This window comes from Caretta caretta, chromosome 14 (genome assembly GCF_965140235.1).
Source record: "Caretta caretta isolate rCarCar2 chromosome 14, rCarCar1.hap1, whole genome shotgun sequence".
Lineage (NCBI taxonomy): Eukaryota > Metazoa > Chordata > Testudines > Cheloniidae > Caretta > Caretta caretta.
The window spans coordinates 39,874,998-39,892,867 of NC_134219.1; the positions used below are offsets into that span (position 1 = coordinate 39,874,998).

The 17,870-nt window shown below is 51.6% G+C and overlaps 2 protein-coding genes across 2 annotated transcripts in view; both read right to left on the bottom strand.

Annotated features, from left to right (window-relative positions):
* LOC125629622 (zinc finger protein RFP-like) overlaps positions 1-17,870 on the bottom strand; it is a 164,111-nt gene that overhangs the window by 101,161 nt on the left and 45,080 nt on the right. The gene's annotated exons all lie outside the window — the stretch shown is intronic.
* Positions 14,657-15,667, bottom strand: LOC125629179 (olfactory receptor 14A16). The gene is given in 2 exon segments (XM_048834506.2): positions 14,657-15,003; positions 15,005-15,667. Coding segments are annotated over 2 exon segments (960 nt in total). The 5' UTR covers positions 15,647-15,667; the 3' UTR covers positions 14,657-14,685.

Consider the following 17,870-nt stretch of genomic DNA (forward strand, 5'->3'; position numbering starts at 1 on the left):
GGTGCACCCAGCCAGGGACATAACATCAGCCCAGGGATTCAGTTACTGAGAGCAACCAAAGCAATCAGACCAAGTGGGGCATCCCCTAGGAAACCCCTGTGAGGAGCAAGAGCTGTGATTATCCCCAGGGGGCATTAGCAGGGGAGAGAGTAGACAACAGCTCAGCAGAAGGGACCCAATGTATCCTGGGTGCAAAATCACTGATTTCCTTGGAGAGACCCCAGGAATGGGCTTGGCCCTCTGGAGGAACCAGTGACCGACTCTCCAGCATCCTGTGCAATTAGAGCAGACACAAGGGGCTGTGGGTGCTGCAGAATCTGGAACCGTACAGTGCACTTTCACTGCGGGCCATGAGCTGTGACAGGGATTTTCAGAGTGGCTTCAGGGAATTATGTGCCCATCTCCCATTGACTGCACAATGGGAGTTAGGCAACTAATCTCCTTAGACCCCTTTGAATATCCCAGACTTAATATACAGAGATTTCTGTCTTGTCCCCTTGTATCCCAATTTTCTTTGCACCACCCTAACCCTCAGTGGCCAGATGATTAGCCCAAGGTTCTGAAAGTCTGACATTTTTCAGTAGTACGTATAGAAGCCCAGGTGGCAGCTGTGTGATCTTCCCTCGCTCTCCACTCCCCAGACGTGTGCGTCTACCCTACCGTGGAGGGACCCTTGCTATATAGGACAGAGGATTCCTTTCTGCATACTTCTGGACCTCTCTATAGTAATGGAGCACAAGGATGCAAATCTATTTCCAGTGATGCTGAGGTTTGTGTGGTAGGGACACGTCTTCTAGAAACCGCACAAAGACCCCCAGTCCATTTCTTAAGGCCACCATGAAGCCATCACAAGGCACAAACTTTGATGCTTATGCCAACATAGTCACTAGCGGCCTAGCGGGGGAATGGTCCCTGTGCACCCCTAGGCAGTGATGAAGGCAAGGCTGGATGTTGAACACTGCAAAGCTCAGGGATGGATGTTTCTGTTTGGCCAATGATGAATATTCATAGATTCATAGATTCATAGATATTTAGGTCAGAAGGGACCATTATGATCATCTAGTCTGACCTCCTGCACAACGCAGGCCACAGAATTTCACCCACCACTTCTACAAAAAAAAAATAAACCTCACACCTATATCTGTGCTAACGAAGTCCTCAAATCGTAGTTTAAAGACTTCAAGGAGCAGAGAATCCTCCAGCAAGTGACCTGTGCCCCATGCTACAGAGGAAGGCGAAAAACCTCCAGGGCCTTCCAATCTGCCCTGGAGGAAAATTCCTTCCTGACCCCAAATATGGCGATCAGCTAAACCCTGAGCATATGGGCAAGATTCATCAGCCAGATACTACAGAAAATTCTTTCCTGGGTAACTCAGATCTTACCCCATCTAATAACTCATCACAGGCCATTGAAGAGAGGGGCCATTTGTAAAATCTGACAATAGATCATTTCCCACTTGACAAAGCCCTCAGCTGGCATTTTCAAAGAGGCCTCATTTTCAAAGCTACCCAGCTACCACTGACTGTCAGCTATCCAATGAATATCAGCCTTTCTCGTGTATCCTGCTGGGACCAGATTGTTCTGCATGATCTAGAGGTGAGGTGGTCCCTATCTCAGCTAAGATGGGAGCAGCCTTATATTTTAAAACCTCAAACTCATGAGTCTTTGGTCCTGGGGTCTGTGTCTGGCTCATTTTAAAGGGACAGGGCCATTTGTAGAACCCATGTCTGGATATGGCTGCAGTTTACAAAGCCCTTCAGTGTTAGGAAGGGCTCAAAAATATGGTTTTTGGATCTGTCTTCAGTCTTCTGGGATGATATTGTTAAAGCCTCTTCGGGGATATCAGACACTCAGGGCTAGATTCATAGCAGGAATTAGGGCCTGATTTTTTTAAGGTATTTAAGCATCTAGTAGGACTTTCAAAACACCTTTTGATTTCAATTGGATTTAGCTACCTAAATGCTTTTGAAAATCCCACCAGGCACCTAAATACCTTTTAAAATCTTGCCTTTAGGTATTCTAACGATGAGCATTGCACCACCTAACATTTAGGCACTTAGAAAATCCCCATGACTCCTAAAGCCTGTGTTCGGAGCCCAGGCTCCCTGTTCAATGAATGGGGAGAGGTAAACACCTAAATGGGATCCACAGTTGCCAGCATGCGGTGGGGAGGTGCCTAACCTGACCACTGGGAGATGATGACTAGACTCGGGTGTGCCACGCTCCGCCCCCTCACAGAGATAGTTGCCTATGTCGAACTGTTGGGTGGCGCCTATCCCTGCTTGTGATGCATACCTGGGAACCCTCTCCTTGGGTCAGGCACCTCTGGTGTTTTGTGTGAGAAGGAGAAGGCCCTCCTGTTTAACTTTTAGCCCAGTGGTTAGGGTACTTACCTGGCCATGGGGAAACCCCCAGTTCAAGTCCCCCCCTCTGCCTGAGGAGGAGAAGGGATTTGAAGGGGGATCTGCCACCTTTTGGGTGAGTGTCCTAATCACTGGGCTGTGGGATATTCCGACGTGGGGCTCCCTCAACCTCTCCTGTTCAAGCTGTTCCACTTTGGATTAAATCATTAAAGAATCATTGGGTCAGAGAGGGAGAGAGAGCACATGAGAATTACCCTGTAGCCTGGTGGTCAAAGCACTCACCTGGGAGACCCCGTGTCCAGACCCCCTGCTCCAATAACTCTTTAATTATTTTTCCAGACTGGAACAGCTTCAACTGGAGTGACTGTGGGAGCCTCACATCAGAATACCCCTAACACTGATGACATGGACAGTGGCACAGCGTCCTTTCTCTGTGCAAGTCCTTGTCCATGTTGATCTCTCTCTCTCTACTCCATTCATCGGTGTGGTGCTGAAAGTCACTGACACGTCACGTCCCAGAATCCTAATTTTTGAAAGAAGCCAGATGGGGAGAGTAATTCCAATGCACCAATTGCAGGGCTTTATTTGACTGGGAAAGGAGAGAAATGGAAAGAGTGTCAGGGTCTGACACCAGTTTGGGGTTATCCTTAAGCCCTATCCATATCCCTAACCCATATTCAACAGGGACTTACACATGAGTTTACCTTTAAACCTTCAATGGGGCCACTCATATGGTTAAAGTTAAGAACGTGCTGAAGTGGCTGCAGAATCAGGACCATTGTAGAGAATATTCAAAGGAAATGAGCTTTAAATTCATAATCATGAGTGTTTGGAGCAGATCCTCAGCTGGTGTAAATTCTCAGCAATCTATTGACTTCAATAGAGCTATGCCCATTTAAATCAGCTGAGCATTGGCCTGAGGCCCGGCTTGACTAAGCCTTGTCTGGGATGATTTAGTTGGTGTTGGTCCTGCTTTGAGCAGGGGATTGGACTAGATGGCCTCCTGAGGTCTCTTCCAACTCGTCTGTGATACTTCCAAGCAAACCAGAGTATGTTAAAAATGTATCCTGTCAAAACAGCTCAAAGTTCAAACACTAAGTGCGTTAGGATGAGCTGTTTGTAAATGAGCGATGGAGTAAGATATAGTCATACAAAATCTTTGCGAAATAATGTGTAATAAGGAGTACTTATAAGAAAATCATGATCTGGACATAGACAGTCATTAACAGGAAAAGAAGCACAATAATTTGCACAATAATTTCCATAGATTATTCATTATCTAGTGTGACACGGTTGAGCCAGATGGCTACAGGAGAGTAGTAGAAGGCAGATATATTAGCCCCAGGTTAAGTAGGTCCCTTTCCCCTGGGTAAGGTAACAGGGAAGGGTTTTTTGTTTTTTTTTGAAACAGAAAGAAAGTTTATTGGTAACGCTTACAGAATTACCAAAGGAAACAAAACAACTATGCAACAAAACAACGCAATCAGAAGGTATAACACAGCAGCTTTCAGGAGGGAGAAGTGTTCAGGCTAGCCTGGGCCCAGAGCGGGGGGGCTTCCTCGACACTCGTGGTCTTCCACCCTCCTGAGTTACCTGGTGGCCTAGAGCGGGGGGGCTTCCTCGACACTCGTGGTCTTCCACCCCCTCGAGTTACCCAGTGCCGTGCCCAGTGTCACCGATCCTCCCTCTCCTGAGAGTGCCCGGTAAGATGGGCACGGCTGCGGGGTGGGCGGTTTGGGGGGGGGTAGACACCCATGTATTATAGGACCCCTCCTAGATGACAGGAATGATGGTATCCCCAGCGGCAACGGCTGGGGCTGGCGTCTCTCGCTCTTCCCCTCAATCAAAGGGTCAGACGGAGGGAACCGGACGGGGTCACCGAGCAGAGAACCCCAGACAGCGCCCACCGCTCCTCGAAGGCTTCAAGGGAGTCGGTGGACGCCGCCCAGAGGAACTCCGCCCGGATACGTGAATGTACTGAGGATCGGAAAACGGCCCCACAATCGCAGGATGTTTCATGGGCCAACCTCCTCTCTCTGGTTTTATAAATGGCTGTTTTAGCCAAAGCTAGGAGGAGGTTGACCAGAAGATCCCGCGACTTTCTGGGGCCACGGATGGGAAGTGTATAGATAAAAAGGTGGGGGGAAAAATGAAGCCAGAAGCGTAATAGAATATTTGTGAGGAGCCGGAAAAGGGGCTGCAATCTGGCACACTCTAAATACACGTGCGCCAGGGTTTCCCTCACATTACAGAAAGGACAAGTGTCCGGAATGGGGGTAAACCGTGTCAGAAACACGCCCGTGCTCACAGCTCCATGAAGGAGCCGCCAACTGATGTCCCCGACGGGCCTTGGGACCAAGGTGGAATACAGGCTGGCCCACCGAGGTTGCTCACCCTCCAAAGGTGGCAGGAGATCCCGCCACTTTGTATCGGGGTGGGACACCAGGGTGTGGGCGTGAAGGGTGTGAAGCGTAAGTGTATATAAGTATTTCCGTGGAGCAATTTGAAAGCTAACCGGCTGCAGTTCGTGCAGCCGGCTTGCAGTAAAAGGGTGAGGGGTTTGTTGGGATCTACGGGGTGGGGGCCCGATGGAAAGGTCCGGCGGGCCTGGGGTAAGGGATGGGCGGGGTGCGCCCTCGCACAAGGCTCGGCTAACGTAAGCCCGAGCAGCGGGGGTCAAGGCGGCCTTCACCTCCTGAAGTACGCGCCGGGGGGTTCGGAGGCTGGAGAGCCCCATGCGCCGAGCGAGCGTCAGGGGATCCAGCCAGTCTCTCCGGTTGTAATCCAGGAGGTCTCCAACCCTCGTGACCTCCGCCAGGACCAACCTCTGGCGCACCGAGCGGGACTCCGCCACCTGCACACGGAGCTGGGGGTTGTGTAGCAGGGGCTCCGTGAGGAGATCTGCTCCCACGGTGGCCGCCACGGACCTGGTTGTTCGAAACAGTTTCCAGGTCCGGAGGAGGTCCTGGTAGAAGACCGGCAGCCCAGAGAGGTCTCGCGGAAAACCCCTCGGAGAAAGATAAAAGAGCTGCCGGTCGTATCGAAGCCCTTGGAAACGGCGCAGGAAGGCGTGCGCCAGTATGCTCCACGCCGAACTACGTGCACTATAAAAGAGCCTCTGCAGGGCCTGGAGGCGGAAAACGCGGACCTGAGTGTACGGACACTTCAGGCCCTGCCCTCCTTCCTTCAGGGGTAGATGAAGAACTCCAACAGGGGCCCAGTGCATTCCTGACCAGAAGAACTCGAGAATCAATCTCCGGAGGTGGGTCAGGAAACCCGGGGCCGGGGCCAGGGTGTTGAGCCGGTACCAGAGCGTGGACAGGACTAGTTGGTTAAGCACCAGTGCTCTCCCTCGGAGGGAGAGACATCGGAGTAGCCTCGTCCATCTCCGGATCCGCTCTATCACCCCGCCCTCTAAATTTTGCCAGTTCTCCGGCGGGGAATGATGCGTGGCGGAAAGGTAAACGCCGAGATAGAGCAGTGGACCCGCACTCCACCAGATGGTCTGAAGTGCGGGTGGGAGGGAGCTCACCTGCCGCCAGTCCCCCACCGCCAAGCCTGAGCTCTTGACCCAGTTGACTCGGGCGGAGGAGGCTGCCGAATAGATGGCTTGGCATGCCTCCACTCGCGCCAAGTCGCCTGGGTCCTGGACCACGAGGAGTACGTCATCGGCGTACGCCGACAGGACCAGCCGCAGCTCCGGCTCCCGCAGCACCAACCCTGTCATCCTCCTGCGGAGGAGACAGAGGAAAGGCTCGATCGCCAGAGCGTACAACTGGCCCGAGAGGGGGCACCCCTGCCGCACTCCTCGCCCGAAGCTGACCGGTTCAGTCAGGGTCCAGTTGAGCCTAACCAAACACTCCGCGGAGGCATACAGCACCCGGAGAAAACTCACAAACTGAGGTCCAAATCCAAACGCCTGCAGAGTGCTCAGGAGGTACCCATGGTCTACTCTATCGAACGCCTTCTCCTGATCAAGAGACAGGAGGGCGAACGATAGACCATCTCTCCGCCCGAGTTCCAAAAGGTCTCGGACTAGAAAGAGGTTGTCGAAAATGCTGCGACCCGGGACAGTATAGGTCTGGTCTGGGTGGATCACGTCCGCCATCACGGACCCTAGCCGCAGCGAGATTGCTTTCACTACAATTTTGTAATCCGTGCTAAGGAGTGAGACGGGACGCCAGTTTCGTAGATCGCGGAGGTCCCCCTTCTTCGGCAGCAAAGCGAGCACCGCTCGCCTGCATGACAGAGGGAGGACCCCGCTCTGCAAGGACTCAGCCCAGACGGTGACTAGGTCTGGGCCGAGAATGTCCCAGAACGCGCGGTAAAACTCCACGGTCAGCCCGTCCATGCCCGGAGATTTATTGGTGGGCATGCGACGGAGGGCTTCCGAGAACTCGGCCAGGGTGAGAGGCAGCTCTAGTCGGTCTCGGTCGCCCACGCTGACCGTGGGGAGTTCCTCCCAGAGCACCTCGCAAGCGTCAGGATCGGTCGGGTCCGGGGAGAAAAGGCTTGTGTAGAAGTCACGGGCCCTCCCACACATCTCCTCCGGATCCGTGAGGGGGGTGCCGTCTTCTGCAAGAAGGCAGGTGATGTGTTTCTTGGCCCCCCTCGTTTTCTCCAGGGCATAGAAGAAGCGGGAGCCGCGGTCCATCTCCCGAAGGAGGCGGATGCGGGACCGAACAAAGGCACCTCGGGCCCGGTGGTCCTCAAGGGCCCGAAGCTCCTCCCGCTTCTCCCGGCACGCTCCGCAGAGGGACGGGTCCTCGGGATCGGCGGCCAGGCGCCTCTCCATCTCTAAGACCTCCCGTTCCAACTGCTCTATCGCCGCATTTCGCTGTCGGCTGGTGCCCCGAGTGTAGTCACGGCAGAAGAGCTTGGCGCGCACCTTCCCGAGATCCCACCATCGCCGCACCGAGGGAAAGGCACGCCACTGCTCCCGCCAGGCCAGCCAAAACTCCCGGAAGGACATCACAAAGCTCTCGTCCTCCAACAGGCTGTTATTAAAGTGCCAATAAGCCGGCCCCGGTCTCTCTGCACGGAGGGAGACCGTTACAGTAACTAAATGATGATCGGAGAATGGGGCCGGCCGAACGGCGGAGGAGTGGGCTTGTGAAAGGTGGAAACGGGATAAATAAATACGGTCCAACCGAGAGTGGTGTGACCGATGGGCCTCCACCCTAACAAAGGTGAACGTGGAGGTGTCATCTGGGTGATGGTCACGCCAGACGTCCACTAGGGAGTAATGGTCAACTATCCCTTGGAGAATATTTGCAGCGGCCGGACTCGGTTCGGCCCCTGAGCGATCCCGTTCCTCGAGGGTGGTGTTAAAGTCCCCTCCCAGGACCAGGCACTCGTGCGAATCCAGGGTGCCGAGAAAGTCGGACACCTGCTGATAAAATTGTGGCCGCCTGGAGCTCATTTGCGGGGCATAAATATTGACAAAATTAACCACGAGCCCCTCCATATGGACTCGAAGGTGCAGCACGTGGCCCGGCACGGCCTCATTAACCCCTAGCACCTCAGGCCGTAGGTTGGGGGAGAACAGGGTTGCCACTCCAGCCTGCCAGGTCGCGAAGTGGCTAAAGTATACCCCGTCCCCCCACTCCAGCCGCCACCTGTCCTCGGCGGTCGGGTCCGTATGAGTCTCCTGCAGGAAAACTATAGAATACCTCCCTTCCCGAAGGTAAGAGAGCACCTGGGACCTGCGGAGAGCCATCCTACAGCCCCTGGTATTCAGGGTCGCAATAATAAGAGGCGTCATGCGGAGGGCTGGGGGGGTGGGGGCCTCGTATTGGCGGGGGGATTCAGGGCCCCCGGCGGGTTGCGCAGCAACCCATGACCCATCCCGTGGGTGAGTAGATCGTGTCAGAAGCTGCGGGCTCGCTCGTAGGCCGCAGCACCGCGCTTTCCTTGCCCCCTGCCTTCCTTTATAAGGGCCCTTGTGGCCTGGAGGATTTGATCAAAGTCCCCCCATAGCTGAAGAGCCAGCTGTGCTCTGTCGCGGGCGCCACGGGTGTGTTCTAGGAACTTCCGTAGCGCATGCCGCAGCTCATGGGGGGGTGGGGTTACAATTCCCGAGGTATTCCCTGATGGGACTCTTAATACAGCCTCGTGGTCCGCTAAGGCAGGTAGACAGGGTGCGGACCACCGACGGGGCGTCTGACAGCCTGGGGTTATTAAATTCATTTCATGCCTTGGGGTGGAGGGGGAAGGCAGGGGAAAAATTGCCACTCCTAATGGGTCGCGGCTAGAAAGTGCAAAGACTGCTCCCTGGGGGGAATCTGCAAAAGGCGGAAAGGAAATAACCCCAGGGGCGGCATTAACATTACAGGAGGAGGGACTTTGGGCAGGGGCAGGGGTGGGGGCAGGGGCAGAGGTAAGGCTCTGGGGTGCAGGAGGCAAGCAGCTAAAGGAAAGTGCCTCCTGAGCAGAGTCAAGGGTTAAGGGGTAAGGGAGGGGGCTCCCAATAATGCTAGATGCTGGCTCCATGGTGGTCTTGGCGGCCATGGCATCAGGTGGTGGACCACTTTCTGCAGAGTGCTCACCCGGGAAGACAATTAAGGGGAGGGAGCATGGGGAAAGGGAGGCTGGGGTAAGGCTGCCCAGCTCAAGGCCAGCCGGCAGCAAATCATCCCCTCCCTGGGTGACCGGGGTCAAATCTAGGGCCTCAATCTCCGCATACACGGGGGAGAGGCCAACTCCTGCCACCCCGGGGGCCTCTCCTCTAGGGCCCGCCTCAATGGCCACCTCAGGATCCGCGGGGGGTTCAGGTAGCGTCCAGGCAGAAGGGGCGTCCTCAGAAGTCTCGGAGGGGAGGGTCTCCCGTGGAGGGGGGATTCTGCCCTCCAATGCCAGTCCGTCTTCCCCTCCCGACACCAGCGGATGGATCTCGCTCACGGCCGTGGCGGGAGGCTCGATAGCAGTGCCTCCTTTCCTGGTCTTCCGGGGAGCTTCTGCGTCGGGTGGATGCAGCGGAGCTCGTGCCTTCCGCTTGCCTCGCTTCCCCTGGACTAGGGTCCAGACCTCCATAGCATCATCTGGGGGCTGGTTAGCAGGGGTCGTGTCGGGGGGCGGAGGCAATGGTTTAGGGGTTCGGGGAGGTAGCGGTGGGGCAACATGAGGGGTGGGGGCTTCTCCTTGGGGAGGGCCCTCTCCTATACCCGATAATATCCTTGCCCCACCCTCCTCCATGGGCTCTGTTGGGTTGGTACTAGCAAGGGTGAAACTCCCTTGCTCGCCCGGGCGTTGTAGGGAAGGTATCTCCTGGGCCCGGACGGGAGCAACAATGGGTTGAGTAGGAGGAGGGTTGGTTTCAGGTGCCGGGCAGCCAGGGGCGTCGGCAGCAACGGGGCCGATGTCCGGCTGGGTCTCGGGGGTTTCGGGTGCCCCTCCCCCCCGGGCCAAAGGGCAGTCTCTGCGGACATGCCCCGCTGAACGGCAGAGGTAGCACCGGGCCTCTCCGGTAGAATAAAAGACCCGATAGCGGGCTCCCTGGTAGGGGACTAGAAAGGAACCCTCAAGCGCCTCTTCGTCACGCGCCCCTGCCGGTGGTAGAAGCTGCACTTGCCGGCGGAACGAAAAAATGTGACGGAGGGTGGGGTCCTTGCAGCCCAACGGGAGAGGGCTGATGACAGAGACAAGTTTCCCCAGGGTGGAAAGAGCGGGTAACAGGGCAGCATTGGGTAAGAAGGGAGGAACGGAGGTAAGGACGAGGCAGACGCCCAGGTCTTCTAACGGTTCTAGGGGGACAAACACCCCCCCCACCGTCAGGCCCCTCTCTACCGCCTCCTGGGAGGCATCCTCCGAGGCTAAGAAGAAAACAACCTTCCCATACATCTTGGAGGCCGCCACAATAGCCGTGGGTCCTACCACCTTCGCCAACGCCTGCACGTATGTCTCCACGTGGGGCGAGGCGGGCACCAGGAGGCAACGGACGCCGTGCTTCCTGGTCAAGGCGGGGAAAGGGCCTCGGCCGCTGGTGATGGTGGCGGAGGCGGGGGGGGGGGCGAGATGACGAGGCGGCAGGTAGGGGAGAGCCCGCCGCCGCCCGGGCATACGTCCTGGGGGCCGGGGGAGGGGCAATCGCGGAGCTGGTGGAGGGAAACGCAGGGAGGGGCGCCACGGTTGATGACGAGGCCGCAGCAGTGGGGGCAGCCCCTGCCATAGAGGGCTCAGTGGTTTTAGCGGGGCCCTTTCCTTTCCACCCGCCCTGGCCCTTCCGGGGAACCGGGGGGGGTTTCCTAGAATCTGGGTGGGTGGTGGGTGCAGCAGCAGCAGCAATCACCCTGGTGCCTCCTGCTACCGGTGCCCCAGCAGGGGGGGTGGCAAGTATCTGAACAATAGTGGCAGGGGGGGGACCTTGGGGGTCGGGCAGGGGTGGTGGTGGGGAAGGGACAACTAATTTTGTGGAAGCAGTCTCACCCCTCTCGTTCCCCGCCATTGTGAGCAGGGAGAGACAGGGAGACACCGGAAGGAGGAGGGGGGGAGGGGAAAAAACGGAGTAGCCCCTCCTTCCGCTAAGCTGCGGGCAGGAAGGGGAAAAATGCCGAGGGGGGGGGGACTGGGAGGAGGGGGGGAACAAAATCGGGGTCCAGTAATAGCGGCAAGTTGTGGGATAAGCAATCCGGGGGGGGGGGGTGCAGACCCACACACGTTTGTCCAAAGAGTCTCGGTTGGTCGGCTGTTATGTCCGGTCCGGAAGGCAAAGTTCAAAGCGGACAGCTGGATCCGAAGGGAGATGGCAGGTTGCCAGCAGGGACAGACGGCGGGGGGGCCGTGACAGTTGTAATAACGATGGGGGGGTAGGGGCACCGATGGATCGGGGGTGGGGGTCTCCACGCCACACCCCCTGTGCCGCCACGAACGCAAATAATCACAGTCAAACTCCCCCCCACGAGAGTATAATTCAGAAAATTACTCAATCTTACGGCCCTCTTCACGATGATTTATAGCTCTCTTGAATTATTTCTTCTGTCTGCTGAAATCTCCTTCTCCGGCTGTGTTGGCTGTGTTCCAAGGCTGCCGGCATGTTAAGAATGTTGTAAAGTCCGAGCTGCTGGCAAAACGGCTGGGTCTGGGGGTTTCCACTCCCCCCTCCGGACAGCAAATCAGCAATCTTCCCCCCCCTCCTCCGGGGGCTCAGCTGAGGTGAGTAGCTGCGCCCGAAAGCAGGCGTGTGGGGGGGCGGGTGCTGGCGAAGGACGTAGACGGAAAAAAAACACAAAAAATGAAAAGAAAAAACAAAAAAGCGTCTGGCCCGGTCGGGGGGGGACTAAGGCAGGTGCAAAAAGTAAGAAAAATCCAGGCCAGGGGGCTTTAGGAAAGAATAGAAAGCAGATAGCTGAGGAGCAAGCAAAGGACGTTCCGTTTCCCAACAGGGAAGGTTCCAGAACAATCAGGAACCTTCTGGAGACAATTAAGACAGACAGGCTGATCTAATCAAGAAGCTGCTAGAATCAATTAAGGCAGGCTAATCAGGGCACCTGGGTTTAAAAAGGAGCTCACTTCAGTTTGTGGTGCACGTGTAAGGAGCTGGGAGCAAGAGGCACTTGGAGTGAGAATGTGGACTGTGGGAGGACTGAGGTGTACAAGCATTATCAGACACCAGGAGGAAGGTCCTGTGGTGAGGATAAAGAAGGTGTTGGGAGGAGGCCGTGGGGAAGTAGCCCAGGGAGTTGTAGCTGTCACACAGCTGTTCCAGGAGGCACTCTAGACAGCTGCATTCCACAGGGCCCTGGAGTCGAGGGCGAGCCCGGGTTCCCCCCAAACCTCCCAACTCCTGGTCAGACACAGGAGGAGGTGACCTGGACTGTGGGTTCACGAAAACGGCCAAACTGAGGGCTGCCGTGAAGCTCAAAGGTGAACAAATCTGCCAATAAGCGCAAGACCCACCAAGGTAGAGGAGAAACTTTGTCACACGAGCTAGCTAGCTCATGTAATTCACAATCAAATAGAAATCTATCATTATCACTAAATGAGGTTGTGGGTTAGGACAAGGAATGGTCCTGTCTGTCTGTCTCTCTAGCTAATCACATACTCTGTTTTTGTCTGTCATATATGAAGTGTACACAACCATGCACAAAGATGATATTCTAATACTACTAACAGGCCAACTTATGAGATCCTTTCTCAGCTTGGGTGTGAGTACATCTACATGGGAAGGCGTATGGAACACCAGATCAGTGCACGTGATGGCACTCGTCCACTTACACCAGGGCTAGAACAAAATGACCCCAGACAAGAAGACAAGAAGACCCCAGACACCAGTGTTCATGTCACTTACTTTACAATAGTCTTTCCACCATAGCAAGAATGACACTGTTTTTACATCCCCACAACAGAACGGATGTGGACAAATTGGAGAGAGTCCAGTGGAGAGCAACGAAAATGATTAGTGGGCTGGGGCACATGACTTATGAGGAGAGACTGAGGGAACTGGGGTTATTTAGTCTGCAGAAGAGAAGAGAGAGGGGGGATTTGATAGCAGCCTTCAACGACCTGAAGGGGGGTTCCAAAGAGGATGGAGCTAGGCTGTTCTCAGTGGTGGCAGATGACAGAACAAGGAGCAGTGGTCTCAAGTTACATTGGGGGAGGTCTAGGTGGGATATTAGGAAACACTATTTCACTAGGAGGGTTACCTAGGGAGGTGGTGGAATCTCCATCCTCAGAGGTTTTTAAGGCCTGGCTTGACAAAGCCTTGACTGGGGTGATATAGTCAGCGTTGGTCCTGCTTTGAGCAGGGGATTGGACTAGATGACCTCCTGAGGTCTCTTCCAACCCTAATATTCTATGATGCTCTACTCATTTAGGTTAAAATAATAAAAAGATGCCTTACATATTGTCAAGGTTCCTTCCCCACTCTGAACTCTAGGGTACAGATGTGGGGACCTGCATGAAAGACCCCCTAAGCTTATTGTTACCAGCTTAGGTTAAAAACTTCCTCATGGTACAAACTTTGCCTTGTCCTTGAACCCTATGCTGCCACCACCAAGCGTGATACACAAAGAACAGGGAAAGAGCCCACTTGGAGACGTCTTCCCCCAAAATATCCCCCCAAGACCTACACCCCCTTTCCTGGGAAAGGCTTGATCAAAATCCTCACCAATTTGTACAGGTGAACACAGACTCAAACCCTTGGATCTTAAGAACAAAGAAAAAGAAATCAGGTTCTTAAAAGAAGAATTTTAATGAAAGAAAAGGTAAAAGAATGACCTCTCTAAAAATCAGGATGGTAAATACCTTACAGGGTAATCAGATTCAAAACATAGAGCATCCCTCTAGGCAAAACCTTAAGTTACAAAAAGACACAAAACCAGGAATATACATTCCATTCAGCACAGCTATTTTTTACCAGCCATTAAACAAAAGAAATCTAATGCATTTCTAGCTAGATTACTTACTAACTTTTTACAGGAGTTCTGAGCTGCATTCCTGATCTCTTCCTGGCAAAAGCATCACACAGACAGACATACCCTTTGTTCTCCCCACCCACTACAGCTTTGAAAGTATCTTGTCTCCTCATTGGTCATTTTGGTCAGGTGCCAGCGAGGTTATCTTAGCTTCTTAACCCTTTACAGGTGAAAGGGTTTTGCCTCTGGCCAGGAGGGATTTTATAGCACTGTGCAGAGAAAGGTGGTTACCCTTCCCTTTATATTTATGACACATATCTTTAATAATACAATAATATCCCAACAATCTACACATAATCATGTCAGTAGGAACTAAGCCATGCATAATCCTCTTTTGCACTCTTTTGTCATTGTGGGGAGCAAACCTTCAGTTCGCTCAGAAAACCCATCAAAGAGATGACATATGGATACTCCCAAGAAGGGACAAACATTGAAAATCCCATCTCACCAAACACTCACCATCTTCTCAGGCCTTTCCACCTCCAAAACCTCCTAAAACAAACAAACAAACCAAACCACTAATCAACCAGTTAAGCAAAAATAAGCTAAAAATCTGACAAACAAACAAACAAACAAAAAACACAAAGAACAAATGCATCGATACCTCCATCTGAGTTTTTATCCCAAAATATAAGAAGAGCCAAAGACCTCACCAGGGACTCTGCTATGACTACTGATTTTATAGGCAAGGGTCTCAGGTAGTATGGTGATCGGTAGCAGTATATGATATATTCCAATCTTATTTACATTGGTGTAAACCTATAGAAACTCCTTTTTTTCCTGAGTCATGTATGTCTCTATCTTTACTAGTGCAAATACCCAATTCCGCATAAACAGAGTGCACAGTATTTTCTCATGGAGGAAATAATGTCATCAGATTTTATTTATAAAGAAATACAGAATGAAATTGCTACCGAAGGAGACATATGGACATTTTGTTCTTAGTGAATAACCTCCAACCTATCTGTTTACTCAGTGCACCTTTGAGCTCTTTGTTTCTCATGCTGTAGATGATCGGATTCATCATTGGTGGCAACACAGAATAGAGAACAGCCACTATGAGATTCAGACCTGAGGTTGAGCTGGAGGTGGGTTTCAGGTAGGCAAAGGCAGCAGTACTAAAGAACAAAGACACCACGGTGAGGTGAGGGAGGCAGGTGGAGAAGGCTTTATGCTCACCCTGCTTAGAGGGGATTTTCAGGACTGCTTTGAAGATCTGAACATATGACCACAATGATGAAAAGAAAGCAGCTTAAGCCTAAGAATGAACTAAAGATGAGAAACCCAACTTCAATGAGGTACAAGTCAGAGCAGGCGAGATTGAGGAGCTGGGGGATTTCACAGAAGAACTGATCCACCACGTTGCCTCCACAGAAGGAGATTTCAAAGGTGATCCCAGTGTGCAGTGCAGAGTAGAGAATTCCAGTGATCCAGGCACTGGCTGCCATTTGGACACAAGCTCTCCTGTTCATTATAGTCTCATAGTGCAGTGGTTTGCAGATGGCGACGTATTGATCGTATGCCATGATGGTGAGTAAGACAAAGTCGGTTTCAGCAACGAAGATGAAGAAAAAGACTTGGGTGACACATCCAGAATAAGAAATCGATCTGGTGTTCGTGAGGGAACTGGCCATGGATTTGGGGATGGTGACAGAGATGGAGCCGAGGTCTAGGATGGACAGATTCATCAGGAAGAAGTACATGGGGGTGTGAAGGTGGTGGTCAAGGGCTATGGCTGTGATGATGAGAAGGTTCCCCAGCAGGGATATCAGGTAAAGCAGTAGAAACACCACAAAGTGTAAAATCTTCAGCTCCCGAACGTCAGAGAATCCCAGGAGAAAGAATTCGATCATGGAGGTTTGGTTGGACATTTTCTTCCGTAGTACACTGTGCGATGTCTGTGGAGGGAACGAGAAAGACAATGGTCAGGATTAGAGCGACAGAGGGAATGGCTCTGATTCCCCTTTCCCTAATATCTCATTCTATGAATGTCAAAGGTGCACAGAACTCATCACTTACAATGAGTAGGTGTTGTTAGTGTTCCTTGCCTCTGACAATCAAGGAGTCACGTTACCACACTAGTGTAAATTAGGTCAGCTCCTTTAAAGTCAATGGAGCTTCGTCACTTTATCTCATCTGAGGATTTGGCCCAAGGTGTGGCTTGATAAAATGCAATATGAAGGATGGAACAAAGCACACTCCAAACCCAACAATTCTCACAACTTGGGTATGAAACTGATCAACTAAAATTCTAACACAGCCCGATTCTCACTTTCCAGGGCAATATGATGTTGACTCACCCAGCATCGTAAATAGCAGCTCATCTGTCATTTTTCCACCCCAAACTCTGTGCATAGAGGCTGGTTGGAAATTTTCAGCTGGGTTCTTTTTAATGGAGATTGGTTTTTAAGATAAATAACAACACATCTCAGAATCTGTCTGCTTTTCTCAAACATTTTGGGATTGTTTTGTAAAAAAAAATGAAAACTTAAAAAAACAAGCTGTATTGGTTTTGGAATAAAAAAAATCAGTTTTCAGCAGAAAGTTTTCATTTGCCAAAAACTGAGGGGGGAGGGGGGAGCGGGGAATGGATTTAGGGTGTTCAGTGAAAAGTAAAAATTTTCCTGATGGGAGGAAAAATTCCAGTCAGCAGTAGGTATTTGATTAAACTGATGGGAAAGGTCTTAACCAGTTCGTATTGTAATTCATATTTATCATCTTAATTCTTCCCTGTATGTTGATCCCCCAACACGTTTAATTGAAATAGCAAACTTCCTGTGCTAACCTTTGTGGCTTTTTCCCAACGGAAGACACATTCAGTCATCCAGCACTAGGATTTTTTGGTCACTATCTATCTATATAGCAGAATCTAAAAGCTAAGGGCACAGGTATCTGAGAATCCTTTCAGCCTCATTCAGCGATTGAACTAGACTCAAACCGATTGCTCTCTTCAGACGAGCTGTGAGTAGCTGGCATTGAGCTGCACTGACATTAAAGGACTGATGCTGCGGGAAGGTGATTTATCCACGTCTATTTCCTAAGGGCTAGCAAGACTCACGCCCTGGAGCCCTGCAGAGCTCAGAAGCAGAGATTCAGAGGCAAGGGCACAGAAACAAAGGTGATAACGCCAAAAGAGCCATTCAGACCCTGTAGTCTGACCCCAGCATAACACAGGGAGTACAATCGCCACCAGGTTCCCTGATTCCAGCCAAGCTTCTGTGTTATCTGTGGGCCAGCATTAAAAGATAGCACCTAACCTGCTCAGATGCTATTGTAAATCCCCAAAGGCGCCTTGCTCCTTCTTTAGGTGCTTAAACCCTTTGTAATCCTGGGCCTGTGTCTATCTTGTTAACTTCCAAGGAAATCCTGGAAATATGGGTTCTAGTCCCATTTACCTCCTGTATGTCCTTTGGCAACATTGAGATAGAATGGCTTTAACTGGTGGTTCAACTCTGAGCCTAAAGGTGCTGGTGTGCATAACATATCAACTGTGGCTGTCAGCTCTGCTGCTTATTCAATTTTGACCTTCCAGTAATTATCCCTTTGACACAGAAACAAACCCAGTTTCAAGAGAAAAAATGGTTTTGAAATTATGGTATTATTGAACAGTATTAGTGTTCCCCTCCCTTGTTTAAAGCTCCATTCCAAATTAGAGATGTTTGGAAATTTAGATTTTTTTTGTAGTAGTAGGAAAATGAGGTTTTTTTGTAGGAAAACGAGTTTTTGAACTAAACAAAAATGTTCAGGGAAAGTATCTCCTATACTCAGATATTTGGTTTCGGTTTTTTGAAATCTGCAAATCCCAATATTCTTTGGTTTGCAATGTGCAATTTCCAGTTTACAGTAGTTTTTAGCTGAAAAGAAATTAGTTGTTGCTTGCTAAACCCTGCAAGCATTTCTGATTTCTGATGCAAAGTCATTGTCCACCTTCTTTTTCTCTGACTGGATCTAGATGTCTGACTAGACTGAGAGTTAATTCCTTAAAGAGTTCAAATTGTAATTTATATTTCAGTTCTTACATTCTGCTGAAAAGAAATCTGGCAGGCTCTAGCTGCTTGATAATAAAAGTCTTTAAAAGTTCCAATTACAATTCAT